Raw genomic sequence first — 27,249 nt, 5'->3', positions numbered from 1 at the left:
CTGTAGGATGCCTTTTTGTTCTACTGATGGTGTCCTTTGCTGTACACAAGCTTTTTAGTTTGATGTAGTTCCATTTGCTCATTTTTGCTTGTTTCCCTTGCCCAAGGAGATGTGTTCAGGAGAAAGTTGCTCATGTTTATATTCAAGAGATTTTTGCCTGTGTTTTCTTCTGCGAGTTTTATGGTTTCATGAGTAACATAAAGGTCTTTGATCCATTTCAAGTTTACTTTTTTTGTATAGTTAGACAGTAATCCACTTTCATTCTCTTATATGTAGCTGTCCAGTTTTGCCAACACCAGTTGTTGAAGAGGCTGACATTTCCCCACTGTATATCCATGACTCCGTTATTGTATACTAATTGGCCATTTATGTGTGGGTTTATATCTAGGCTCTCTCTTCTGTTCCATTGATTTATGAATCTGTTCTTGTGCCAGTACCAAACTGCTCTGATTACTGTGGCTTTGTAGTAAAGCTTTAAGTTAGGGAGCATAATCCCTCCAGCTTTGTTCTTCCTTCTCAGGATTGCTTTGGCTATTTGGGGTCTTTTGTGGTTCCATATGAATTTTAGAACTATTTGTTCTAGTTCATTGAAGGATGCTTTTGGTATTTTATTAGGATTGCATTGAATCTGTAGATTTCTTTAGGCAGGAAGGCCATTTTGACAATATTAGTTCTTCCTGTCCATTTATTGGTTTTTTTCTTTAATTTCTCTCATAGGTGTCTTGCAGTTTTCAGGGTATATAGGTCTTTCACCTCCTTGGTTAGGTTTATTCCTAGCTGTTTTATTCTTTTTGATGCAGTTGTAAATGGAATTCTTTTTCTGATTTCTTTTTATGCTAGTTCATCATTAGTATATACGAATGCAACAGCTTTCTGTGTATTAATTTTGTATCCTGCAACTTTGCTGAATTCAGTTATTAGTTCTAGTAGTTTTGGAGTGGATTCTTTAGGGTTTTTTATGTACAATGTCATATCATCTGCAAACAGTGACAGTTTAACTTCTTCCTTACCAATCCGGGTGCCTTTTATTATTTTTTGTTGTCTGATTGCCATGGCTAGGACCTCCAGTACTATGTTGAATGAAAGTAGTGAGAGTGGGCATCCTTATCTTTCTTGTTCCCTATCTTAGAGGAAAAGCTTTAAGCTTTTGGTGGATAAGTATGATGTTGGCTCTGGTTTTATCATATATGGCCTTTATTATGTTGAGATACTTGCCCTCCCTACCCATTTTGTTGAGAGTTTTTATTATGAATGGATGTTGAATTTTTTTAAATGCTTTTTCAGTGTCTATTGAGATGATCATGTGATTCTTGTCCTTCTTTTTCTTGATGTGGTGGATGATGTTGATTGACTTTCAAATATTGTACCATCTTTTTATCCCTGGAATAAATCTGCTTGATTATGATGGGTGATCTTTTTTATGTATTTTTGAATTCAAAATATTCTGCTAATATTTTGTTGAGGATTTTTGCATCTGTTTTCATCAGGGATATTGGTCTGTAATTTTCTTTTTTGTGGTACCTTTCTCTCATTTTGGTATTAGAGTGATGATGGCTTCATAGAATGAGTTTGAAAGTATTCCCTCCTCTTCTACTTATTGAAATACTTTAAATAGGGTGAGTATTAGCTCCTCTTTAAATATTTGGTAAAATCTAGCTGTGAAGCCATCTGATGATGGATTTTTGTTGGGGGTTTTTTGATTGCCAGTTCAATTCCATTACTGGTAATTGGTCTGTTCAGACTTTCTGTTTCTTCCTGGGTCAGTCTTGGAAGGTTGTATTTTTCTAGAAAGTTGTCCACTTCTTCTAGGTTGTCTAGTTTGTTATGATATAATTTTTCATAATATTCTCTAATAATTCTTTATATTTCCATGGTGTCCATAGTGACTTTTCCTTTCTCCTGATTCTGTTTTTGTTTATACACTCTTTTTTTCTTGATAAGTCTGGCTAGACTATTTTGTTAATTTTCTCAAAGAACTGGCTCCTGCTTTCATTGATTTTTTTGTGTGTGGTTTTATTCTTCTCAATTTTATTTATTTCTGCTCTGATCTTTATTATGTCCCTTCTACTGACTTCAGGCCTCATTTGTTCTTTTTCTAGCTTCATTAACTGTAGGTGAGACTGTTTGGGATTGTTTTTTCTTGAGGTAGGCCTGTATTGATTGCAGTATAATTTCCTCTTAGAACTGCCTTCACTGTATCCCATATGTTTTGGGGTATTGAGTTATTTTTATTTGTCTCCATATTATTGCTTGATCTCTGTTTTTGGTCATTGATCCATTGATTAGTTAGAAGCACATGATTAAGCCTCCATGTGTTTCTGGGCTTTTTAGTTTTCTTTGCATAATTTATTTCTAGTTTCATTCCCTTGTGGTCTGAGAAGCTGAGTGGCCCAATTTCAATCATTCTGAATTTACTGAGGCTCTTTTTGTGGCCTAGTATATGATGTGTTCTTGAAAATATTCCATGTACAGTTGAGGAGAATGTGTATCCTATTACTTTTGGGTGTAGAATTCTGTAGATGTCTGTTAGGTACATCTGTTCTAATGCATTGTTTATTGCCTCTGTCTCCTTACATTTTTTCTGTCTGATTAATCTGTCTTTTGGAGTGAGTGGTGTATTAAAGTCTCCTAAAATGAATGTATTGCATTCTGTTTCCCCCTTTAATTCTGTTAGTATTTGTTCCACATATTTAGGTGTGCCTATACTCCTATATTGGGTGCATAGATATTTATAATGGTTATATCCTCTTGTTGGACTGATGCCTTTATCATTGTGTGATGTCCTTCTTTGTCTCTTACTGCTTTCTTTGTTTTGAAATCTATTTTGTCTGACATAAGTACTGCTACTCCTGATTTTTTCTCCCTATTTTTTGCATGAATTATCTTTTAACCATCCCTTTACTTTCAGTCTGTGTGTATGTCTTTGGGTTTGAAGTGAGTGTCTTGTAGGCAGCATATAGATGGGTCTTGTTTTCTTATCCAATCTGTAACTCTGTGTCTTTTTATTGGTGCATTCAGTACATTTACATTTAGGGTGATTATCAATAAATATGTACTTATTGCCATTGTAGGCTTCAGATTTGTGGTTACCAATGGTTCAAGGGCAGTTTCCTTACTATCTAATGGTCTTTCTTAACTCGCTTATTATGCTATTACACACACAATCTAAAGGTTCATTTTTTACCCCCTTCTTCTTTTTCCTCCTCCAGTCTTTACATATTAGGTATCCTATTCTGTACTCTTTGGGTATCCCTTGACTAACTTTGTGGAGTTGATTCAATTTTGGATTTGCTTTGTAATTAACTGGTCTACTTCCTTTACTGTGGTTTTATTTTCTCTGATGGCAGTTGTTTAGCCTTAGGAGCACTTCCATCTATAGCAGTCCCTTTAAAATACACTGTGGAGGATGATTTATGGGATGTAAATTCCCTCAACTCTTACATATCTGGAAAGTGTTTAATCCCTGCTTCAAATTTAAATGATAATCTTGCTGGATACATTATTCTTTGTTCAAGGCCCTTCTGTTTCATTGCATTAAATATATCATGCCCCCTCCCTTCTGGCCTATAAGGTTTCTGCTGAGAAGTCTGCAGATAGCCTGATGTGCTTTCCTTTTTACTTGATCTTTTTTCTTACTCTGGCCACTTTTAATACTCTCTCCTTGTCCTTGATCTTTACCATTTTAATTATTATATGTCTTGGTGTTGAAAGACAGTTTTATTCAAAAAAAGAAAAGCAGTCTTAGGTAAGTTGTATAGAAAGAGTTATAATGGCCTAGGCAAAATAACTAGTTTTGCTCCATATAGGATAGATCACTGTGTTAGTTGCTAGATTGGAGTTCAGCAAAATAAGCCTCATTCTGAGACTGCAACAGGACGTAGCCACTTCTAGTTAGCACAGTGCAGAAATTCATGTTCCATCTAGTTATGGACGTGCATAAGACCAACTTCCCCAAGGCCTCTCAGCCTTATTTTAGGGCCCTTTGACATTCCTGACTCCATTTCAGATGTTTCTATTCATATTATTTAACTATGATTATGTTGATTCCATAGTGGTTATAAGATAGTATTAGGCCTTTGCACTTTGAGTTTTCTTACTGTTCCTCACTTCTCAATCATTTCCTTCCAAATGAAAAAACAATTTTTGCATTTTCTCAAAGTTAAGTAACTTTGAAAAAACAAACAAAAAACAGAGGTGGTTACATTTTGAAGAAACAACTGATCCTGTTCTCAATTTTATTCATTTCTGCTCTGATCTTTATTATGTCCCTTCTACTGACTTCGGGCCTCATTTGTTCTTTTTCTAGCTTCATTAACTGTAGGTTAGACTATTTGGGATTGTTTTTTCTTGAGGTAGGCCTGTATTGATTGCAGTATAACTTCCTCTTAGAACTGCCTTCACTGTATCCCATATGTTTTGGGGTGTTGAGTTGTTTTTATTTGTCTCCATATATGCTTGATCTCTGTTTTTGGTCATTGATCCATTGACCAAAAACAGAGGTGGTTACATTTTGAAGAAACAACTGAAGAAAAACTGAAGCAAATCCAAAAAGAAATACAAGAACAGGAGACACTCCTTCAGGGATATCAACAGGTAAGGTGACTCTTCGCAAAAGTAAAATTTGTTCTTGAGATCCTTTGGTTATAAAACTAAGCATATTAAAGTATTCCTGTGCTCATTTAACAGGTAATGGCAATTCTGGAAAATATGAGGAAGCAATAATTTGACTAGTCTGAACTTTTTCATGAACAGAATTCAAGTGGTTAAGAGCATGGGTTTGCATTCAAAGAATCTCATTTGGTCTTAGCTCCACCACCTGCTGTGCAGCCTTGGGCAAATCACTTTAACTTTCATATAACCCAGTTTCCTCATTTGTGAAATTGAGTATGATGATAGTAATAGGTGCCTCATAAGGAGTTTGTGAAATGAAAATAAGACAGTGCAAACCAACCTCTTAGTGCCTGGCACACAGTAACTAGCTAATGAATGTTGCCTGTTTTTTTAAATAGCCATTTCCTTAAAACTATCCCAATTTTCTTTAGTTTTCTATAACACTTTTCAGTGGAATGTTTTGATATATTCAGAAATACAAATCTGAAATCAATTGGCATTTGCACTATGAGTGAAAAATGAATTAGAGAAAATCTTTGTGTCCTGCAGAAGGCAGACATTTGCAAACCGTGACGGATCCTTGGTGATGTTGACCTGACAGTTGGCCGGGACAGATTTAGTGATCTCTAGCCTGAGATTTCATCTCAGTTTCTTCCCCACCACTCCCTTTTTTTTTTAAATCCCTCCCTTTCTCTCTCATCTTTTTCTCCTTTGACAGCATAGCCTAAGAATCAAGCCTGTCAATAACAAGAATTGTCTTCCAGGAACATCCAGAGAAAGCATTCCAGTGTCAGTGATTACATTTATTACCTGTGGAGTACTGATTTTAAAAGACACAATGCCCTGAAGTTTGTGAGAATCTTCCATACCCTTTGCCCACCATTCTGATCATGCCATTTAGAACATGCATTTTTAAGGATTTCACAGACCCATTAACATGCTAGCTACCCTCTCCCACAAAGATAACACAAAATTTATGTATCTGTGTATATATTTATATTTTTTTCTGGTTTTCACTAATTCTACAAATATTAAGCACAGATCATCTGCCAGGCATTAGGCCAGATACAGTAAGATAGTGCATGGTTTTCATTAGATCTTCAAAGGTCCTTGATTTTCATCAGGTTCTTAAAGAGGTTAATAACCCAGAGCACCTTAGCACAGATTGGTACTTTCTGATCTCAGTTTGAGTCACTCAAGGCTGGGGGTAAACTGGGTCTAGTCCTTGCTCTCCCTCATCCTGACGTTTTCAGAAATATCCAGTCTCTAAGTTTGGTCACAGAAAGTTCCAGAAACATGAACGCCCAGTGTGACTATAACCAATTTCTTCATTTTCTTCATTGTGGGAAACCAAGCCAGAAACAGAAAAAAGAGGGTGCAGATAGTCCCCCCGACCTTTCCACCCCTGGTCCCCACAGTCAGAATGTGCTTATTCCTACAGCCACTCACCCACTTACTCCTGTGAAATGTGCAAACACTGACATAAGGCCCTTTGACTCCGGGCATTTTTGCAACCTTTTTTTCCAAGAAAACATTTTGGGAAGAATTGTTTTCAGGTAAAACTTTTTTTCTGAGATGATATAAGTAGTTTGAAAAAGATTTTGCTTACTGAAAAACTGAAAATTTTAAAAGACTTTAAAAATGTTTAAAGGATATAGCTGTTGTGAGCATATATACTTATGTTTTATAAGTACTAGCAACTTTTAACTATATGTGATTTTCTATTTATGAAGGAAAATGAAAGACTGTATAATCAAGTGAAAGATCTCCAAGAACAAAACAAGAAAAATGAGGAGCGAATGTTCAAGGAAAACCACGGTTTATTCAGCGAGTTAGCTTCCTTAAAGTAAGTCCTTTTTAAATTCTTAGAACCGAACAGACTATTTCTAAGTGTCTTATTATTATATTAAGAATACATTTATTTTTACTAAGAATGAAGATTTATAGTTTTGTAACTTTTATATTTTAATATTCAGTGGGTTTGTCTTAGTGTTAAATGATTAGTGGATACCTTGGTATTTTCAGCCTATTCATATTTGAGTTTGATTATCAGTTTTAGGAAACTGAATATACAGTATTCTTCTTGATCAGTCATTAAGCCTGAGATGCTTAACATTTCCTAAGGAACCATGGGATTAACAATAATGAAAAGTATGTATCATACAATATCACGTAATGTCTTAGGAGAGGTTCCATACCACAGTAGTAGAGCCTGAGGCAAGGATCCTTGTGGAGGTCATCTCCTAGTGGATAACATCCAGGAGAAAGGGAATAAGAGAAGCAAGATGGGGTGGGGGGAAGGCAAGTAAGCATATGGTCTCAGCTGGAGACTGGTTTCATTCTGCTCTCACCGGAAGCTTGGGAGAACAGACTGTCCCACAGAGTTGGTCTCTGCTTGAGGCAAGGGGGGCAGCCTTTTATACCCCTCGTCTTTTATACCACCGGCTGAGGTATGCCCCAGGAAGGGGCTGGGGGATATTCCCCAGGCCGTGGGGCAGGGCTCTCAGTGGGCTGAAGGCATTTCTCCAGAGGAAGAGAACTTCTGAGTTGTCGACCAATGTTCAGCGTGGCAGGCCGGTGGAGCACCAGCCCTACTTAGGCGTCGTAGTTCGGACTGTAAGATCTTTTGGATGTTACTCCGTCCGACTTTAACATGTTAGGTAAAAGGCCGGATCCGCAAACATGGGCAAGTCAGGGTACTACCTTCTTTTAGGAAATGACTGCTGATTTGGATTTTCATAAATACCTAATCACTCAGATAGGACTGCTATTGGAGGAACTTCTTTGGCGATGAATGTCATGAACTTTCTGTTTATGCACATATTTCCTTCATTCTTTTGTTAGATAACCTAGGGAGTAAGAGGCAGGGTTGCTGCCAGCTCCAGCTGATCTTTATGCAAAAATAGCAAAAGGCACACCTTGTATATACAAAGCTAGACAGTACACGGTGGCAAGTAAGGGCACTTCTGTGTAAATTAGGGGAAAAAATACCTCTTAATCCTGGTAAGCGTAACCCCAGGCCAATTGTGATAATCTGCCAGTTCCAGTGCATGAAAGCATTTACATCTGCTTTCTTTTCAATGCTTCAGTATTTTTAAATGTCATCTTATATTGTCTAGCTTTTAAAAAAGATCTATTCCAAAATCCAAAACTGAAGCTCTCAGTGGAACTTTCACAATTAAATGTTTCATTAGTGCATTAGGGCTAGATGCTCTTACATGGAGTCCTAAACTCCTTGTTATAGTATCTCAGGAAAAACAAATACAATTCTAATGTCCAAATAGTAGACTGTGTTTGGTTTTATTTGTCAGTTTCCACGTGTAATTGGCAATTTGTATTTCGCAGAAAGGAATCTAGAATGATGTGACAACCAACACACATTACCATAAGAAAAATGGGGCCCATTTTTCTGGGACATTGATTTTTTTTTTTCTCTAAGAATTGGGAGAAAATATATTTAAAAACAACTTCAAGGTTCTATTCTTTCATGTTAAACTTAAAATTTCCCTTAAAATAACTTCTTTTAGTATTTTAAACTTTAGATTAAATAAGCTTTTTTCCTTAGCATCTCACATAGTTTCAATATCCACTACAGCTTTTAATCTTTAAGAATTGAATATTTTGCATCAAATGGAGTACCTTGTAAAAAGCAAAATGAAATCTTTTTCTTTTCAAAATAAATCAGAGAGCGGATGCACCAAAGTCATTTCCTATCTCAAGTAGCTGAGACTTCAGAGCCTTCTGGAAACCGGAGTTTTACAGATCTGTTAACAGAACTACGGGTGGCACAGGTAAGTTGCATAGGGATTTTAAATATCAATGAGAGTAAAGATTATAAAAATTCCTATGTGTGTAAAAAACTTTGTTACTTTATGAGTAAATGTTTAAATTTCATACCATTAAAAAATTAAGAAATATCAAGATTAGCTTGTGACCTCACTGTAGAGAAAACAACATCACACTGGTTTTGGATGGCGTCTTTTTATAATCTGACCTCTTGCCAGGCACTTACCACGTGGAGTCATACTGGAGGCATCACCACGCTTGGGGCATGTACAGCTTATTCAGACAAATCTCTCATTGGAAATGTATGTCTAAAATAGGAAAATAATGTGTAGATGGTTATTCACCATAGAAAGTTTCGTTAGCTTTTAACCTGTCTCCTTAAGTGGACTGTGTACTTCTAAATGGCAGAGACTGTATCTACAACTATTTATATCACATTTTTCTAACATATATGTGAAATGCCATAGCTGCTACATAATTTTTTTCTCTATTTTTATTGATTTGTGTTATAAAACATATGGTTCTAGAATTTTCAAGAGCACATTTATCAATGGCAGAAGTTCTGAAATTTTGGTCAGGTTAATTCTATTTGAAGCAGAACAATTCCATGTACTGCATAACTTTTATCACCCCTGTCACCAGGAACTATGTGCTTACAGCACCCACCAGTCATTTTAACCATCAAAACTACTGCCACATTTCAAAACATCCCCTGTGGGAGGGCAGTTAATTCTCCCCACTCCTTCCCATTAAGAACCATACCACTGAACTAAAAGGCCCTTCCAGTCTATTTGAATGATTGTATACATTAGGAAAATTCCAATTACATGCCACCTTTAAGAAGAAATTTATTATATAAAATTAGATTACATAGAAATCTAAACATACCATAGTTTGATAACTGATGTTTAACAGGTTTTTGTAGTATATTAAGTACAGCTTCAAATATGAATCCATTAGGGAACTTTCTTTTGATGCATGTATGTATGCATGTATAGAATGATTAAAGAGTGAGTGCACTTTCCTCTCCCTATCAGTAGGCCTAAAAAATTAACAAGTTAAAAGAGTACCATATTTTATGAAGGCTGAAAAAAACATAAGGTTCCAACCATAGCATTAGTTTTATTCAAAGGCTGTTTTTAGTGACCTTTTACAAGTGTGCTGTTGGAATATACAGCTCTTGGAATATACACCCTTAACCCAGCTCCCACAGTATTCCTACAGGTAAAAAACCCACTGATAATTACCTACAGTTAAAAATTATACAGAGAAACAAGCCATCGTGAGCCAGCATGCATAACTGAAACCTCGGAAGGCAAACTACAGATGGGGGAACTAATGCAGCAACAAATCAGTCTTGGTCCCCATAGAGCTTTCTGCCTAATAAAGAGAAGAGGCTTGTGCACAAGTCAATGTCATAGGAGACAGAAAGAGATAAATGCTAGACTAGCGGTACAATGAAAAGTTTATGGTGATGCAGTGGAGGGGATAGCAGGAATAGGCTCATTTGAACTAAGCTTTGAAGGGTAAGTATGATTTTTATCAAGTAGAGGAAGAGGGGCTAAGAGTAGCATGGAACATAGAGCATATTGAGAATTCATGCAACAGTGTTTTGATATGCCAAGCATTTTTTATGCATTTATGATAAAGGGATTACCAAAATAAAGTACTGCTTTCAAGTAAATACATGATGTCTTTTTTCAAGTAAATTTTAAGTAAGTACATAAAAGGTGGTGATAAGCATTACAAAAATAAAATAAAGCAACAGGAGTGGGTTTGCTGTGTTAGAAAGAACTTCGTGGGGCTTCATTTGAGCAGAAATCCTGATGAATAGAAAGTGAGCCGCCTACATATCTGGGGGCAGAGGACACAGAGCAGACACCTCGGGGCAGGAGTGTGCTGGGTCCGCTCAAAGAACTCAGCAGTCTCTGGCTGAAATGGAGTGGAGGGGTAAGATCTGTAGTAGCTGAGGTCAGAGGCGTGGGCAAGGCTGGGTTACGTGACGCTGAAAGGCGTGGTGAGGACTCTGGATTTGCCCTGGGAGGATGGGAGCCGCCAGAGAGCCTCAGACAGAGGAGTGATCTTAACTGATTCTTTAACACAATTCCTGTGGCCACTGAGGAGAGCAGACTGTATTGCTGCAGGCGGAGGAGGCAGACCGGTTAGGAGGTCAGCGCAGTGATCCAGGGGAGGTGGAGGAGCAGATCGGAAGGTCTTCAGGCTGCGGTGGGTTAAATCATTAAAACTTTCTCGTAGGCTCTAGGGAGCTACTGGTAATTGTGGGAAGTGATAAAATCAGAACTGAAATTTAGGAAAAATAATTAGCACCAGTTTTTATGAAAGACTGAGTGAAAGAGAGATTATACCACAGTTTTTTATGGTTAGAAATAATTTGCTTTTGTAATTTTATGAATATCAAGAAAGAAAAAATAAGTTTATTAGAAGACATCAAAAGACTGAAACAGGACAAACAAGCTCATGAAGTAGACTTGGAAAAAATGAAGAAAGAGAGAGACCAGGCCAAGGATCAGATTGCTTATACCACAGGTAAGACCCTGGGCTGGAGCAGCTTACCTTCATATTCATGGCTGTTCTTTATTCTTGAATTTAAGTAACAGCAGTTGGATAGTGTGATCAAAATGCTGGTCCTTGAAGTATATCCTAATTTTAGAGACCTTTTTTTTCAAATCAGTTGTAATACATATGTACATTTAATAGGTTTTAGCAGGGGTAATTGCAGGATAAAAGAAAATCAAGGATTATTTTGAATTTGTGGCATTTTATGTTTAGTTGTTCACATATCTGCCATCCCACCTGGACTGTGACCTTCCTGAGAGCATAGTCTGTCTGTTTATCCCTGGGTCTGAAACATAGGCTCCCACCTATTTGCCAAATGAACAAATAGCACTAAATTTTGTAGAAAACACAAGGATAAATATGGTATTCCCCACCAGGGAAATCAAAGATAAGAATGCAGAAAAGTTTAGTATTTTAAAAATTGCAAATAAACATGATATGGGTGCTATGTAAGAGTTTAAGAAAGGGAAGGCTGTCATTTGAGCCAGTTCCTGACAGATGGGAAAATTCAGAAGTGGAGTGGGGGGAGCTGCCCAGGGTGTGTCATGAGCATGTTACTGAGTGTACCTGTGGACTGGAGCTTCAGACAGGAGAGCACAGGACTAGGAAGGTGGATCGGAGGAGCCCTTACCTGCTCAAGTAAGGATCTCTCCTCTGTGGAGGTATAATCTGCAGTGTAAGATACGTACAATAAAGTCTACTGTTTGTAAGAAAACCACATTTACTTTTCTCACTAGTAAAACAGAATAATAATAACAATAGTATCCATCATGTAAGTTTTTTGTGCTAGAAAAAATCATTCATAACAGGCGTTCTTTAATGTTTGCAATTGTTACTTCTTAATATAATTATGGGAATTCTTCATTCTTATTATCTCTCAAGTCTAACATTTATTTTTTCATGGAAATAACTTTACTTTTATAATGAAAGTGAGTGGGAAAACAGTTGATTTATCAAAAATTTCTACATAGTCAACTTTGCTGCAGGTTTAAGAATTTGGACTATGAACACAATCTTTAGCTCTCTTTACTAATAGTAGATTAAACTAGACACCACCTTGCACACATCAGTTGTTTTTTACCTCATATTTTTTCATAATGCTTTTATTAGGTAAGCACTGGTTTTCATGTAAAATATTTTAATATAGTTTATTTCCATATTTTGAAAAATTGCAGTCAAGTTATTGAGTTTATCTTATAGGTGAAAAATTATGTGAAATAAAAATTTTAGAAGAAACACATAAAGAGGAAATCAGTCTTCTGCAAAAAAGATTACAGTGGTTTTCTGAAAATCAGGAACTTCTGGATAGAGATGCAGTTCGGCTTAAAGAAGCAAATGAAGAAATTGAGAAGCTCAAACTTGAGGTAGTCATTTCAGAATGTATTTCTGCAGTGACCCTTCACCTTCAATAATTAGTTCTTAGCCTTATAAGTGTTCTAGAATCAATATCTAAACTCTGTTCACTCAAATTGCTGGTTTGACATTTGGTTGCACTTAGGTGTGTAGCCTATTTTAGATTAGACTGAGAGTAAATCCAAGCTGCTCGCCGTGCCCTGTCAGGCCCCATGTGGTCTGGATCCTGCCTGCCCAGTCATCGTACCTCAGCCCCAGGAGTCACTGTCCCCCAGCCGCACCAGACCTCCCCCTGGTTCCTGAACATGCCGAGCCTGTTCCACTTGATGCCTCTGGCCTAGGTTCTTCCCTTGTCTCACTCCTTGTTCAAGTCTCATCTCAAACTTCTCCCCAGAGAGACCTTTCCTGACATTCTCTAATCTAATGCAGCCATCAGTGTCTTCCCTGACTCTCTTTCCATGCCTTCACTCTGTTTTATTTTATTCATAGCACTTGTCGCTCTCTGAAGTTATTTTATTCACTGAGTGACTTACTTTGTTAGCTGATCAGCTGTCTCCTTTCCCTGGAGTGTAAGTGCCCTGAAAGCAGGGACTTGGCTTGTTTGCCCGCTTTGTCTCCATGCAGTGCCACATCTGGGAATTCATGTATGAGTTAGGGAACCACCATCATGCTGCTCTGCTTGTGTTTCTCTATGTTTTAAATATGCTTCTTAATATGTTCTTTACTTACTGATAGGTCGAGAAACTGAAAGCTGAATCTGGAAATCTGTCTCTTCAGCAGAAGATACACTTGAAAGATAGAGCAGCTGATGCCAAAAAAATTCAGGATCTAGAGAGACAAGTATGTATTCAGGGTAAGTTTTCATTAAGGTATTTCATATATAGTGCATTTCTATGTTCTCTTTTGCTCCAGGAGTTCCTACAAAATATATTAACCTGAAAATTCTTGTTTTTATTCATTTATTGTGATATAGAACTGCTCCTACTTTAAATAAACTTGATATGTAATATTTAAAGTAACTAATAAAAGTAGTAAGCAGCATCACTTTATATAATCTGTGGCTTTATACATAAAGGGTTTTTAGACTAATGTGCCTCATTAGATGGTAGAACTATTGATGGAAAGTTATTTTTGCATCCCAGCTCTTTTTAGGTATCTGGGAAGAAGGAAGTAGAAATCTGAAACACTGGGTGTGGAGTTAGAATTCCTTCTGTTGAAAGACAGGTGAGAGAGGAATACAGCAAGGGAGACCCATGAGCGGGGACCGTGGTAGTAGTGCTCGGGAAAGGTGAGACACCCTAGAAACAGCAGGCAGCCTCCCAAAGAGCTGGCCCTAATTTTGAGTTCTTGTTCACTGTACAGGCTTAGAAATATTTCATGGTCAATGTGGCTGGACGACCTTCTTCAAAAATCATAGTACACTGATTAGGGTAAAGATTTTTTTCATTGATGTAGTTTTTTAGGGTGAAATATTAACTTTTTCATTCTACTTTTAAAACTATAAAGTAACACTTTTATTCATAACTAAATATTAAACAAAATAAGGATGTTCAGCCTCATTCATAAGGGAGCAAGATTCTGTAGTCAAGTCATGACACTTAAACATACAGGTATTATTCCATCACAAACCCAAAAAGTGAGGTCATCACTGGGCTGAATATTATCCCAGTTTTATGAGAAAGAAAAAAAGCAAAATATTAACTTTGATACTTTCACAGGACCTGTTCTTTTATCAAAGGTATAATTTGATAGTTTGGCTCAGTGGCCAGGAAAGAAACAGGACAAAGGTAGTTTGAAGAGCTAGAAATATTCTGAAGTAAGTGTAGTCCAGGATTGCTTGGCATTTTTTCAGTGTTTAAGATTTAGAGTAGCCAGTTTATTTAAAGTGGGAGCAGTTCTATGTCAAAATAAATGAGTAAAAACAAGAATTTTCAGTGTTTAACATACAGAATTATGACAGAGAGAAGACCAAAGAAACTCCCACTTCTCCTGGTAACTTCAAGAGAAGTAATGTAGAGCTGAATGTATTAGAATAAAAAAATAAAGCATGTTTCAAAAGCAAACTTAACACTTGAAGTGGTGATCCATATTGATGAGAAATATAATACTTTATTAAAGTAAATACTCTTTTTATTAACACTTTCATTAAAATGTATTGCTTAATCATCTTAGATTATATCTTTCTAAAATATTACTCATTAATACCATTTTATATAGTTTGCTGCATATACATTTCAGATCTTATTCAGTGCCCATGAACATTTCTAGCCTTATGATTTTAAATCTTTATATATATATATATATTTTTTTTTGAAAGGGCATCTCTCATATTTATTGACCAAATGGTTGTTAACAACAATAAAATTCTGTATAGGGGACTCAATGCACAATCATTAATCAACCCCAAGCCTAATTCCCAACAGTCTCCAATCTTCTGAAGCATAATGAACAAGTTCTTACATGGTGAACAGTGCAAGGGCAGTCATATCACAGAAACTTTCAGTTTTGATCATGCATCAGGAACTATAAACAATCAAGTCAGATATGATTATTCATTTGATTTTTATACTTGATTTATATGTGAATCCCATATTTCTCCCTTATTATTATTATTATTTTTTTAATAAAATGCTGAAGTGGTAGGTAGATGCAAGATAAAGGTAGAAAACATAATTTAGTGCTGTAAGAGGGCAAATGTAGATGATCAGGTCTGTGCCTATAGACTAAGTAATATTAATATATATTTTATAATAAATGTATGTCACAAAATATCTAGAATCATTTTGGAGCCATATTCTAAAATAGATTATAGATATATACTATAAAATAGATTATAGATACATATGTATGAATTATAAAATAGATTATAATTATAGAGTAAAATATCTTCTTTTCTAAATAGCACATAAGTAAAAATGAAGCTAATTGGAATTGCATGTTACAATGAAAATTTCAGGTTACATGCATTCATTCATGCTTTTATTTAATATAGTATTTCACAGGTTAATTTCCAGTGAGAATTTAAAAAATTTTTACTTTGTATGACAGCCACACTGATATCTGTAACCAAAGAATAATATTAAAAAGCAAATCAAAGAAGCTACCAATAAAATCTAATTTTCCCCAAAACTGTAATATACATTTCAAGATATCAAAATTAGGTTGAAAATGTGTCTTAAAATTTTCAGTGAATGCATTAATTATAAGTATATTAAAACACTGATTTAAAAAAAATCTGTCTCTTTTCAATATACATGGTATAAGCATGTATATATCTTTACATGCTCACATCTAATTACTAGTTTTTTAATACCAGAGGAAGCAAAACTGAAAATTTTGCAGATGTAATTATCAATATTTTTATCTGTATAAATATTTGTATTTATATCCCAATTTCCATTACATGTATGAATGTGCAAGCAATCTTTATGAATGGAAATATTTGCTATTAGTTTTGCAAATGATGTGACCCTTAAATACCTAACATGAACAATGTTCAGTCTGTAAATAGGATTTTCAGCACCAGCAACCTATCTTGTCTTAGGAAACATCATTTTTGAGACCAGGTTATAATAAAAGCCAACATTATCAAGCCCTTACTATATGCTCTGCTACCTACACATTTTACCGGGAGAAATGTCATTTGATGCTCACATGTTTTCCAAAGATATCTTAAATCATAATATCTTTAGCAGAAACAGATATACACATATATGCATGTATAATAGCCAGCTCTAATCTCTGTGGACCCTGGTGCAGTTCCAGCTTACAGAAAGACCATGTGCTGTGTCATGGTAGACTGAATGAGAAGTGTTGTAAAGACATCATTAAATATCACCTATTCCTCCTTGCTTCCTAATTGAAAGACATCATTTTAAAATAGATTAAACATCTCTTTGAAATCTAAACATGATTGATATAGTATAATGTAAGTTTTATGCATTAAACTGCTTAATTTTAATATACATCAGACCTTACAAATGTACAAAAATATTTTAATAGGTGAAGGAAATGGAAGGAATTCTAAAGAGAAGATTTCCCAGTTCTTTACCTGCTTTAATATTGGGTGCATCAGCAGCTGGTGATACAGTGGGCAGAAATACAGTAGAATTTATGGGAAAAAAGGATAAAAATAGTGGAAGCTGATCTGGAGGGCAAAGATGAAGAAGCAAAGAAAAGCCTTTGTACCATGGAACAACAGTTTCAGAAAATGAAGGTCAGCACCAAGTAGCCGTGATGACGGGCTCAGAGGTACCAAGAGGACCGGAGGCTTCTTAGACGGCATTGTAACAAATAGCTGCGATCGTCCTTTCCCACGAAACCTTTGAGTGTTAACAGATGCGAAGGAAAACTAGGTCCGTCCTTTTTGTTTTCCGTCAGCAACTTTTTATTTCCAACATGGAATAATCAAGCAAAGGACAATCTTTACATAAGCCCCTCTCAGTGATATTAGAATTATTTGAAATTAAGTCATGAAAAGACAGAGTAAAACATCTGTTACATATTCAGTGTAAATATTTTTCTGAATTACTGTGGTTGAAAACATTTGTCCGAATTTACCTGGACAACGGAGAGGGAATGGGACAGAGAGTAAATTTTTAGAATACAAGAGGCAGGGCAGTGTCTGCTGCAAATGTCTTACTGAGTTTTCTGAGTGCTCATCAGGAATGTATCAGAAAGTACAAGTGCCGCAATGACCAAATATGAAACAGGATGTGATACTTAATTTACTTCCTAAGAGCTTGTTGAGCGCATGGTCTCTGTAGTAATTCATGCCGGACGCTTTCACAGGCGTTTTGGTCCATCCAGTGTAATCTTTCCAATCACCTGTGAGAAATAGATCCTGCTGACTCACTTTGCAGATCAGGGACCTGAGATGTTCGCAGTTTAACTCCCGCCCGAGGTTCTGCCGCTGGCGAGACGCAGAGCAAAGCCTCCAACTTCGCGCTGCGTTGCCTCTAGGACGCGGACCTCATTCCTCATGGGTTTCTGTCCTCAGAGACGCAACGGTGGTAGAATGCTAAGTTTCAGAAACAGGAAAAGGTTGAAAACCAGGAAGTTCCTTGGCCTGCTAGTTAAGGTCTTACCAAGGAGGGGGGCCTTCCTTTACCCCACCCTCCTCAAATCTTTCTGCCGCTTACCTGGTTCATTTTCTTTTTTCACTTCCCTAAATTCTGAGTTGCTCTCCTCCTTTAACCACCCAGTTTTCAGCTTCCCTAACTTAGCCTCTGATGTACTGTTAATTATGCCACTTTTACTCCTAAGTTTCTTTCAGTTCCTCTATTCCTTTTCATCACCATGTCACTCTCCTACCGTCATTAATAAAAGATGGCTCAATTACTGTTGGAACCTCCCCACTAGTCTACCCATACCCACCTCATTCACCCCATTCTCTAATCAGCTCTTGACACCAAAGGCAAAATCATATTGTCATCTCTCTCTCTCTCTCTCTCTCACACACACACACACACACACACACACATATATATACCTGTCTTTGTTTATACCCCTCAATGACTTCCTATGGCCAGGCCCCTTTTTGCCCCTCAGTGCCTCCCCACGCCATGGGTCTGCTGCCCACTCACATTGACCTATTTATCCCCCTTGCCACGTGTCTTTCAGCCACAGTAATTTGTGTACTCTGCCCTCTGATGGTACTCTCGGCCCTCTCACAGTTAGGGCATCCTGTCCAGCTCTCAAAACAAGCATTGCTTCCCCTGTGAAGCCTTCCCTGGACTCGCAGGCAGATAGATTCCCTCTATAAGCACTGCATCCGCACCCCTCCCCTCCACTGCATCCACCCCATCTGGAGGATCGTGAGTGACCTCTCCGCATCCAGCTTCTGGGAGTCACAACCACCCCACTTTTGCTCTCTGTTGTATTCCACCACTCAGCAAAGTACCTGACACAGAGTAGATGCTCAAACACTTTAACTAGTTAATCCAAAATTTGTAAGGTTATCAGGAGGATTGAGTGCCAGAGTGTATGTAAAGCCCTTGTGTCATACCTGGAGCACAGCAGACACTCAAGAAATGATTGCAATAATTACAGTTAATATTCCACTGACCAAAAAGAGGCATAAATTCCAACCCATGACCCCATTTTTATATATCTAAATCTACCCATCCATTTTTCTTGTTTGCAGTCCCTGACCACATCTCACTCCTGCCCTGGTTACTTCCTGCCTGTTCCTCTTTCATTTCTGATTCCCAGTACACACCAACCACTTGCTTGTCTTTATACGGCTCTTCCTACTTCCAAAATGTCCCTGCCTCCACTTTTCCCCAAATTTATACTCATCCCTCATGGCTGAACTTAAATGTGTATTCTGCCCACCTTCGCTCAGACATCCAGATAACTCAGGTGCCTCGTCCCCCCTGCATCAGGAGGCCCACCATCCCAGTCACAGGACTCTGCAGCTACTGCTGTGTCACTCTCCTTAATCAGGCCAGGAACTCGTAAGGCAAGAACTAACTTTCTTTCCCTCTAGAATCTGGCACAGTGCCTGGCATTCAGCAGTAACTCAATAAATACTCATTAAGTAAATGAACAAACACTACTGCACCTCCCTACACAGAGTAAAGTAATAGATTATTACTTTTACAATACTAAAGCTCCAGTAAATAAATTCCAAGCTGACTTACTACCTAGGAGATTTCTAAGTCGATGTTAGAAAGTTGAAACTGTGCTATTTCTTAAAGACTTCAATACCAGCAGTTGCTTTCGCTATTCATCATCAGAGTATAGTTTGCATAGAGAAGGATACACAATAATAAGTTTGATTGTGAGATTTAAAATAAGTTCTGGGGTATACAGAATGTCTAATGTAGTGTTTATAAAGCAAAATATCTAATGTAATGTTTATGAAACAAGTTACTTATGAAATTATATAAAATACCTTGAGAATATACAATGGTATGACCTTCTAAGACTGGGATTTCAATACATAACAGACTCAAGCAAGGAACATGGAATTGGAGGCATCAGGATATGTGATGACTGCCTGAATGAATGAATGGGAAAACGCAGGCCTTCAGTGACTAGTGAAATGTGTAGCAGTGGTTTGGCATTACATGGATTCTTTCCTTTCAGATTCGGTATGAACAGAGACTAGAGGAGCAAGAGCAGCTACTTGCCTCCAGATTGAGGGGAGCACCTCAGAAACAGCGTGGGGACCTCTCCAGAGTTAAAGCACTAGAGAAGGAACTCAGCGACATGAAGGAAGCCCATCAAGTCACTGTAAGAAACCTTGAAGCTCAGATAGGAATTCTTAAACATCAGAAAGCTGAATTGGGACTCAAAAAAAAAAGATTGAAAGATGATAAAGATTTCCAGTCTATAGAATTCCAGGTGGAACAGGCTCATGCCAAAGCTAAATTGATGAGGCTTAATGAGGAGCTGGCTGCAAAGGGGAGAGAAATACAAGACCTTTCAAAAACCGTGGAGAGGCTTCAGAAGGAGAGAAGGACGATTCTCTCTAGTCAGAGTTCCCAGGGCAGAGAGGAAGCGACTACAAACAGGGTGAAGAAAGGCGTGCCTGCAGGGAAAGGGGACGTGCTCTCCTCCTCTGCAGCGCTGGGGGGCAGACTTTACCAACCAGATGCTTTTACAGGTTCCCATCTTTCAGAGGTTTTACAGGAAAACTGCAGATTGAAAAGTGAACTGCAGAGGTTAACTGTAGAGAGGAATGAGCTGCAGATGAAATCTGATATAGCAATGAGTCAATTTGAAGACTCCATGAAAAGGTAAAATGTGAATTCAAAAATACATGGGGACATGAAAAGATAAAAAATTGAAAATTGTAAGATGTATTTCTTCCGGTAATTTGTTTGACCCTTAACTGAATTTATTACCAAATCACATTGCTAAGCATAGATCTGTTTCAGAGTGAGATCCTCTACCTCTGCCCAGAATCCGATGAACTGGACTCTCCACGTCAAACCAAACCATGCACTTGGGCTGACCAGTCCTGTTTTTCTGCTAGTGTCCAAATGGTGTTGATAAGCTGACCCATTGGGCCCTCTTACAAACGAGTATAATAATTTATAATTACCACAGGAAAATGCTGTCACAAAATAGCCACTATTAAAACTAGTGATATTCTAACAGGAAAAGGTCCTCTTTTCCCAAATAATTCTTCTTATTAGTCTAGTGATCACACCCATTCATTCCTTGAGGAACGTGTCTGCTCATCCCTTGCTTCCCCAGAGTCTCAGATACTATCCACGGCCTCTCCCCTGAGCCGCCCCACATGCTCAGACCTTTGCACTTGATCAAACCAAGTGCTGGTCCTCTTTCAGCACCACTTTGCTGCCAGCAGCTTCTTTTATTTCTGCCTCACTTATTCTTAAATACGGCTCTCATCCTCAGGAACGACCTTTCTGGGTCAGCGTAGTTTTCCGTGACTTTGTTGACCACACTGCCTTTCCTGAAACGGTTTCCTCCCTTAGCCTCCATGACTCAGCAGCTCTGACCGAAATTCCTTTTCTCTTCCCTTTAACTGACTCCTGACTCTCATTCACCCTCCTTGAAAATCCGACTTTCTGCCACGGTTTCAGTTTTAGACTTTCTGTTTATTTTTCTCCATTGCTAAACTCATCACTCATATGGCTTTTATGAGCCATGACGTTAGATTTACTTTGCAAGACTTGTTCTCTTCCCTGGGTTCATATACATGTGTATATATATTTTTTCCTTTGGATTCTTCCTCTTGTATCTCAAATATTATCTTTTCTACCTGTGAACTAGGTCCTCCTCCCAGCTTCCTCATCTCTGTTTATAACCATATTTTTTCAATTGCCAGGCGCAGCTTTACTTCCTTCATTTCTTGGGTTCAGTTTATGGGGTACTTTAGAAATAGGTCTCATCTTTCTTTCCTCTGAACTACAGTGCAGCGGCCTCCCTAGTACGCCAGCCGGTGCCCCACCCTGACCACCTTGGTTTTGGTTGCTGTCTCCCCCATTCGTCTTGCTTAAAAACCATTAGTATTCTTTAAGCACTCCTGTGTCTGAGTTACTCTGTTCTCCACTGACTCCCAGCTTCCTGAAGAATCAAGACTGAATTTCTCTGCCTGGTGTCACGAGTCCCCATCACTGGTCTAATACTCCACTGTGGGGCTCACTGTACTCGCTGCCTCTTGAATGTTTCAAGCCCTACTTCTTCCACCAAATACTTCCCTGAGCTTCGCAGGAAGTGTCCTGCTCCCACTTCCGACTCCTGGGTGACCTGTGATGTGTACCGAGAAAGCACTGTCCGCACACAGCCTTGTAGCGCCCGGGAACTGATATAAAATCACACTTACTCTGCAACCTGGTGTAGGAGCAGAATGAGCATCCGGAGCGCCCAACAAATGCTTACTGATTGATTCGCAGCCACACGCGACTGAATCATCGTGGCAACTATACTGCCTCCAAACTGAAACCTTGTTTCTTTAGTCCTGAATGCAATAGTAGCAGTGGAGCTGTCTGGAAGGAATCACATGTTTTCCTAGAAATAATTTAAAATAAAGATTTTTCCTATAAATTGTCCTAAACTTAATTGGGAATTTTTTTAGTATTGTCAGTGTGTTTCTCAAATAATGCGGCCTGAGAAGTGAGGAGTAATCTTTCCTAGTCCCCCCGTTTATGAGCCATGACGTTAGATTTACTTTGCAAGGCTTGTTCTCTTCCCTGGGTTCATATATATGTGTATATATATATTTTTTCCTTTGAATTCTTCCTCTTGTATCTCAAATATTATCTTTTCTACCTGTGAACTAGGTCCTCCTCCCAACTTCCTCATCTCTGCTTATAACCATATTTTTTCAGTTGCTGGGCCCAGCTTTACTTTTCGCGGGGTATGTACTCACGGGGCCAGGGTGGGAGGATGGGTGACCAAGGGGGACAGACTCTGGGGAGAAGTCCTGTGGGTCCTCTCTGCCCCACCCTACTGTCAGGGCTGTGCTACTGATGACACATCGCCCTGGGGAATTCAAACCTTCAGATTTCAACTGAAAGCCACAAAAATGAGCTCCATCTATAACAAGTGATCCCTGGTTGTGAGCTGTTGGGGTATGGTTGTTAGAGGCCAGCAGAGGCGAGGGCTTATGGAAGACCCTTTTCTCTAAGACCTGGGCCAGGCCTGACCCCACTCTCAAACCTGGGTCTCCTTGGCGGTGCTGTCAGAACACAGATCCATGCACATCCCTCCCCATGACCTGTTACCCTGATGATCTGTATTATATTTTAATGTATATGTGAATATATTCAAAATAATTAGTTTTTTCCTGGTTTTTGTGGGTTTTTTTTTTTGCTTTTAGCCTCTCCATGCTAGGATCACAGGAAGACTTTGAAAGGACAGTTTAAGTTTTCCTGCAAGGTTTAATTTGTCATCATGTAAATATTCCAAAGCAAGCTGCCTTGTGGTTTCGGCCAGTCTTGTGCTATGTTGATAAGATTGATTTACTGCTTAAAATCACTTTACTTTATTCAATTTTTACTGAACTTTTTATGTAAAAAATAAAATCAATTAAAGAAAAAAAAATTTTAGGCTGTTTTTTTCACTTTAAATCAGTTACATCATGAGTGCTTTAGCTATTTATGCTCTTCTTAGGACCCTAATCTCACTGTTTCCATGAAGAAATAATTCATATAGTTAAGTAAGGAATTGATAAATTTGTTTGTAGTTTCAGAATTTCCATATTAATATATATCAACAATGACGTACTAAGTACCTGTTTTGAGTCTCAAACCCTGTCATTTTTAAATAATTTTCCCAGTAAGAGAGAAAATGTTTTTCTGTAAGAAATGTATCAAGTCTTTAGTCAGAACTTTACCATTTACTAACTGCCTCTGAGTGCATAGATTTTGTCACAGAGAAAAACCAATGGTTTCTCACACTTAATGGTACAAATGAATTACGTGCACATTACCCTGGGCCCTGATAATCGCCATAAAAATCACTGTATTGTTGTGACGCAGGAGCTAGCCTGGAGTCATATGCATAGACCAGGAACTGAGGCATGTTGCCTAGAGACAAAGCATTGGAGATTCTGTAGGGAACTGAGGTTACCCAAATAAAAGTCTGCACAAAAAAATCTGAGTTTATCTTAAAAGGTAAAATGTCAAGCCCTTTGCTTTAAATCCATGCAGACATTTAGAACCTTTAATTCCTTCCAAAAGTTCAGCCCCAGACTAGTCAAATGGAAGGCCCAGATTCTGAGGTCCAACTCTGCTGGGTTTGAACCCTGACTCTGCAGTTTAGTGATCTAGACCCCAGGTACATCACTCATTTGTAAACTCAAGTTTGTCCTTATAAAATTCAGCAAATAATAGCAAGCCCGTGGAATGCTTCTAAGAACTCAGAGGCAATAATGCATAAAGCTCCTCACACAGGACAATACTGGGGCACGCTCTCCCTTTGCTTCTCTAAGTTTCAGGCTTCTTATACTATTTTTGTGCTAACTGAATTGAAGAGCTGCTTTTATGTGTGGTTTTCTTTAATTTGCTCTACAGGATCAAGGAAGATGCTGCAGCACACATCACGTCTCCCAAAGCCTCTCATCAGAGGGAAATAGAGAAACTCCTTTGCCAAAATGCATTAGAAAATTCTTCTTCCAAAGTAACCGAATTAAATCGCAAACTAGCAATTCAAGAGGTAATGACTTAAACAAACTTTCTTTGGCTTTAACATGATTGTTTTCAGGACTCTTAACCGAACATTATTTAATTGGGAAATATTTTTTACTTTACTTTTTTGAGGTTGGTAATAGAAATGTGAAATGATTGGCTTTTTGTTAATAGGACAAGATGCCATTACCATATGCTTAACTATTGTACTTTAAAATCATACCCTTTAAATATCTGATTTTACAATTTTGTCCCTACATTTCTCAAACAGGTCTTCTCCTAAGTTAGTTGTAATGGATGGTCAAGACCTTGGTACTTGAATGTTGAACCATCTCCCTCCTTCCCAAGTCCCAGCTGACAAGTAATTATCCTAGTTGTTATTCCTGCCCCATTACTTTTCATTCATTAAACAAATAATGATTCGGGGCCTACAGTCAGGCACTGGGGACAAAATAATGAACAGAGGGATAGACACAGTTGTAGTCACAGTTCTAGTATTACGAAGCATAGTCTCTAAGAATTACCACAGGGTAGCTGACAGCTCATCCACATTTCCTTGAATAAATGTATTTTCCATCTTGGTTAGTGTATATATCTACTTGGAATATCTATGAATATCTACTGTTTGGTCCATCTTCTGTGCTTGTTAGCAAGGTGAAAACACAGCATTAAAGTAGAATTTATATCCCCAACTTATTTTCAAATCATGTCCCCAGAAAAGAAAAAGGAAAAAGCACATAGGGCAAGAAGGTAGCAGTTTGTAAATCAAGTTGAAGAATATATGAATATTCATTGTACTCTTCTTTTCTGTAGGTTTTAATTGTAAAACACAAGCTGAGGGGGAAAAACTTCAAGAATAATTATCTTACCACCACCTCTCTCATCAATAATTATTTAATAGTCTTGATTAAAAACAAATCCCTTAATTGGGGAAGTTTAAATATGGACTGGATATTAGATATTTTGAAATTATTATAAATTTTCTTAGGTATAAAAATGTTATTGTGGTTTTATGAGAAAATGCCCTTATAAGGATGCATGTTGAAATATTTGGAGTATTTAGGGTGAAATGTAATGAGGTTCGTAATTGAATTTCAAGTAGCTCAGAAAAATGAATATTTTAATGAAAAAGATGTAAAGTGCTTTACAAAAGTAACCATTATACAGCTTTGCAAATAACTTGTCTAGCTTCTTCCCACGTAGGAGTGGGATGGTAGTGGGCAGCGTAAACATTGTACCAAACGACTACAGACTGAGGAGCAGTCCGGGAGAGGCAGGAGGAGTGGTGGCATTGTGCTGGAGGGCCCTGAGGATTACTTTCCCACAGTTTGAAGTGTAACATGGTAAATTGTGTGTTAAATGAAAGTCAGCACAGTCTGATCATAAAAATAGTAATTTTTTTAAAAAGCATTAGAGATAAGAGATAAAAATGTTCCCTAGGTTTTTTCAGTTTCTTGATGGAAGTATTTATAAATTTTGGTTTCTTTGTCTAAAAATACAAGTGACAGTTATTTCTAAAAAAAGACAGATATTATTAGGCTCATGTTGTCTTTATTCAGTCAATTGCCCTTTAATAGAAACATTGTCCAGTGTTACAAAGATAATTGGTCACCTTTCAAAATGTTTGGACTTTATGGAGGTTTATTTTAAAAGATTTTTTTTGGAACTTCAGAAGAAGAGTACTAAAGAAACCAAATAGATTATATTCATTACTTTGTGATATATATGATGCTTTATGTTAAATGTTGAAAAAAACAAAATAAATTTATTCTGTGAGTTTAATTAATTCAACAGACTTTATACTTGTGGCAGTTTATTTCTGACATTGAATTTGGTCATTTAAAAATATTAAGATCTTTTTAATATTTTAGAACAAAAAAAGTTGGCTTTCTTTGTGTCTCAAATAATGTTCAAGGAAAAACTTATTTACATTGTACTTCTAACATAATTTCCTAGGTACTTATAAAGCATTTCCAAAATCAGGTTAATGAGCTGCAGGGTAAACAGGAGTCTCTTGTAGTTTCTCAAGTTCAAGAAGAAATTCTACAGAAAGAAGTAAGAAATAAACAAGATATTGAGCCAGCGTAACATTTCTTAACTGTTTCAATCATATTCATCTTTCTGTATAAATGTTTAACTTAAATGCAGAAATAGATATAACCTGAAAATACCTGTCACCTGTCAAGAACATATTTGTGACTTATTTATGGAAATAATGCTTTCTCCAGATGAAGCTCAAATATTTAACTGATTAACTTATATATTTGTGTTTGTTGTTGAGATTTTCTGGGCAGTGGGGAATTGAATGGTTAAAGTCATTTCTACATTAAGTACTACACTATTTAATTTGGTAAAGAAATAGGTAAAGCAATCATGGCAGTGATGCTGGATTACCCAGGACAGTATCACCACAGGAATTAGATCTCCCTGCAAATACACCATTTTTATGACTCTAAGATCCTTTTGTTTATAGAAAGTCCAAAAAAACAGATAAGCTGTGCTTTCTATTCTTTGAAGCATATACACCATTTTTTATTACTAAGGGATTTATTAAATTAGCACAAGCAAACCAACTAATTGTATTATGAAATGTTAATATGTCTGTGAGTTTCGCCTCATTGATTTCTTGTTTCATACCATTATGGTCAGAGAAGATACTTGATATGATTTCAGTCTTCTTGAATTTGCTAAAACTTGTTTTGTGGCCTAACATATTTTCTGTTCTCAAAAATGTTATGTGTGATTGAGAAGAATGTGTCTTCTACTGTTGCTGAATTGAATATTCTGTCTATGTCTGTTATGTTCATTTGGCTTATAATGATGTTTAAGTCTCCTGTTTCCTTATTCTGTTTCTGGGTGGATTATCCATTGTTAAGAGTGAGGTATTAAAGTTCACAACTATTATTGTACTGCTGTTTATTTTTCTTTCTAGCATTCATTTTTTGCTTTATATATGTGGGTGCTCCAAAGTTGGATGCATAAATAATGGATATGATTGGTGTATCTTCTTCAAAGATTTACCTCTTTGCCATTATATAATGACCTCCTTTGTCTGTTTTTACATTTTTAGTTTAAAGTCTGTTTTATGTAAGTATGGCTACACCTGCTTTGTTATTGTATACCATTTGTTCGAATATCTTTTTCCATCCCTTCACTCTCAGTCTATCATTGGATCATGTTTTTTGTTTGTTTTTTTAAATCTATCCTGCCATTTTGGGAGTTTTTTTTTTAACTGGAGACTTTAATCCTTTTAAATTTAAAGTAATTACTGATAGGTAACAATTTGCCATTGCTATTTTGTTCATTATTTTCTAGT

At 37.2% G+C, this 27,249-nt stretch overlaps 1 protein-coding gene across 1 annotated transcript in view; it reads left to right on the top strand.

The window, feature by feature from the left end:
- LOC118972177 (centrosomal protein of 162 kDa-like) overlaps positions 1-27,249 on the top strand; it is an 82,514-nt gene that overhangs the window by 48,698 nt on the left and 6,567 nt on the right. The window contains 11 exon segments of the mRNA XM_073219453.1: positions 4,160-4,227; positions 4,521-4,593; positions 6,345-6,457; positions 8,297-8,402; positions 10,818-10,944; positions 12,175-12,338; positions 13,063-13,167; positions 16,330-16,443; positions 16,445-16,543; positions 19,420-20,072; positions 23,820-23,961. Coding sequence (XP_073075554.1) covers positions 4,160-4,227; positions 4,521-4,593; positions 6,345-6,457; positions 8,297-8,402; positions 10,818-10,944; positions 12,175-12,338; positions 13,063-13,167; positions 16,330-16,443; positions 16,445-16,543; positions 19,420-20,072; positions 23,820-23,961 — 1,764 coding nt within the window.

The sequence above is a fragment of the Manis javanica genome, chromosome 13, assembly GCF_040802235.1.
Source record: "Manis javanica isolate MJ-LG chromosome 13, MJ_LKY, whole genome shotgun sequence".
NCBI classification, from domain to species: Eukaryota; Metazoa; Chordata; class Mammalia; order Pholidota; family Manidae; genus Manis; species Manis javanica.
The sequence above is the reverse complement of the archived record's forward strand: the minus strand, read 5'-3'. Positions and strand labels throughout refer to the sequence as shown.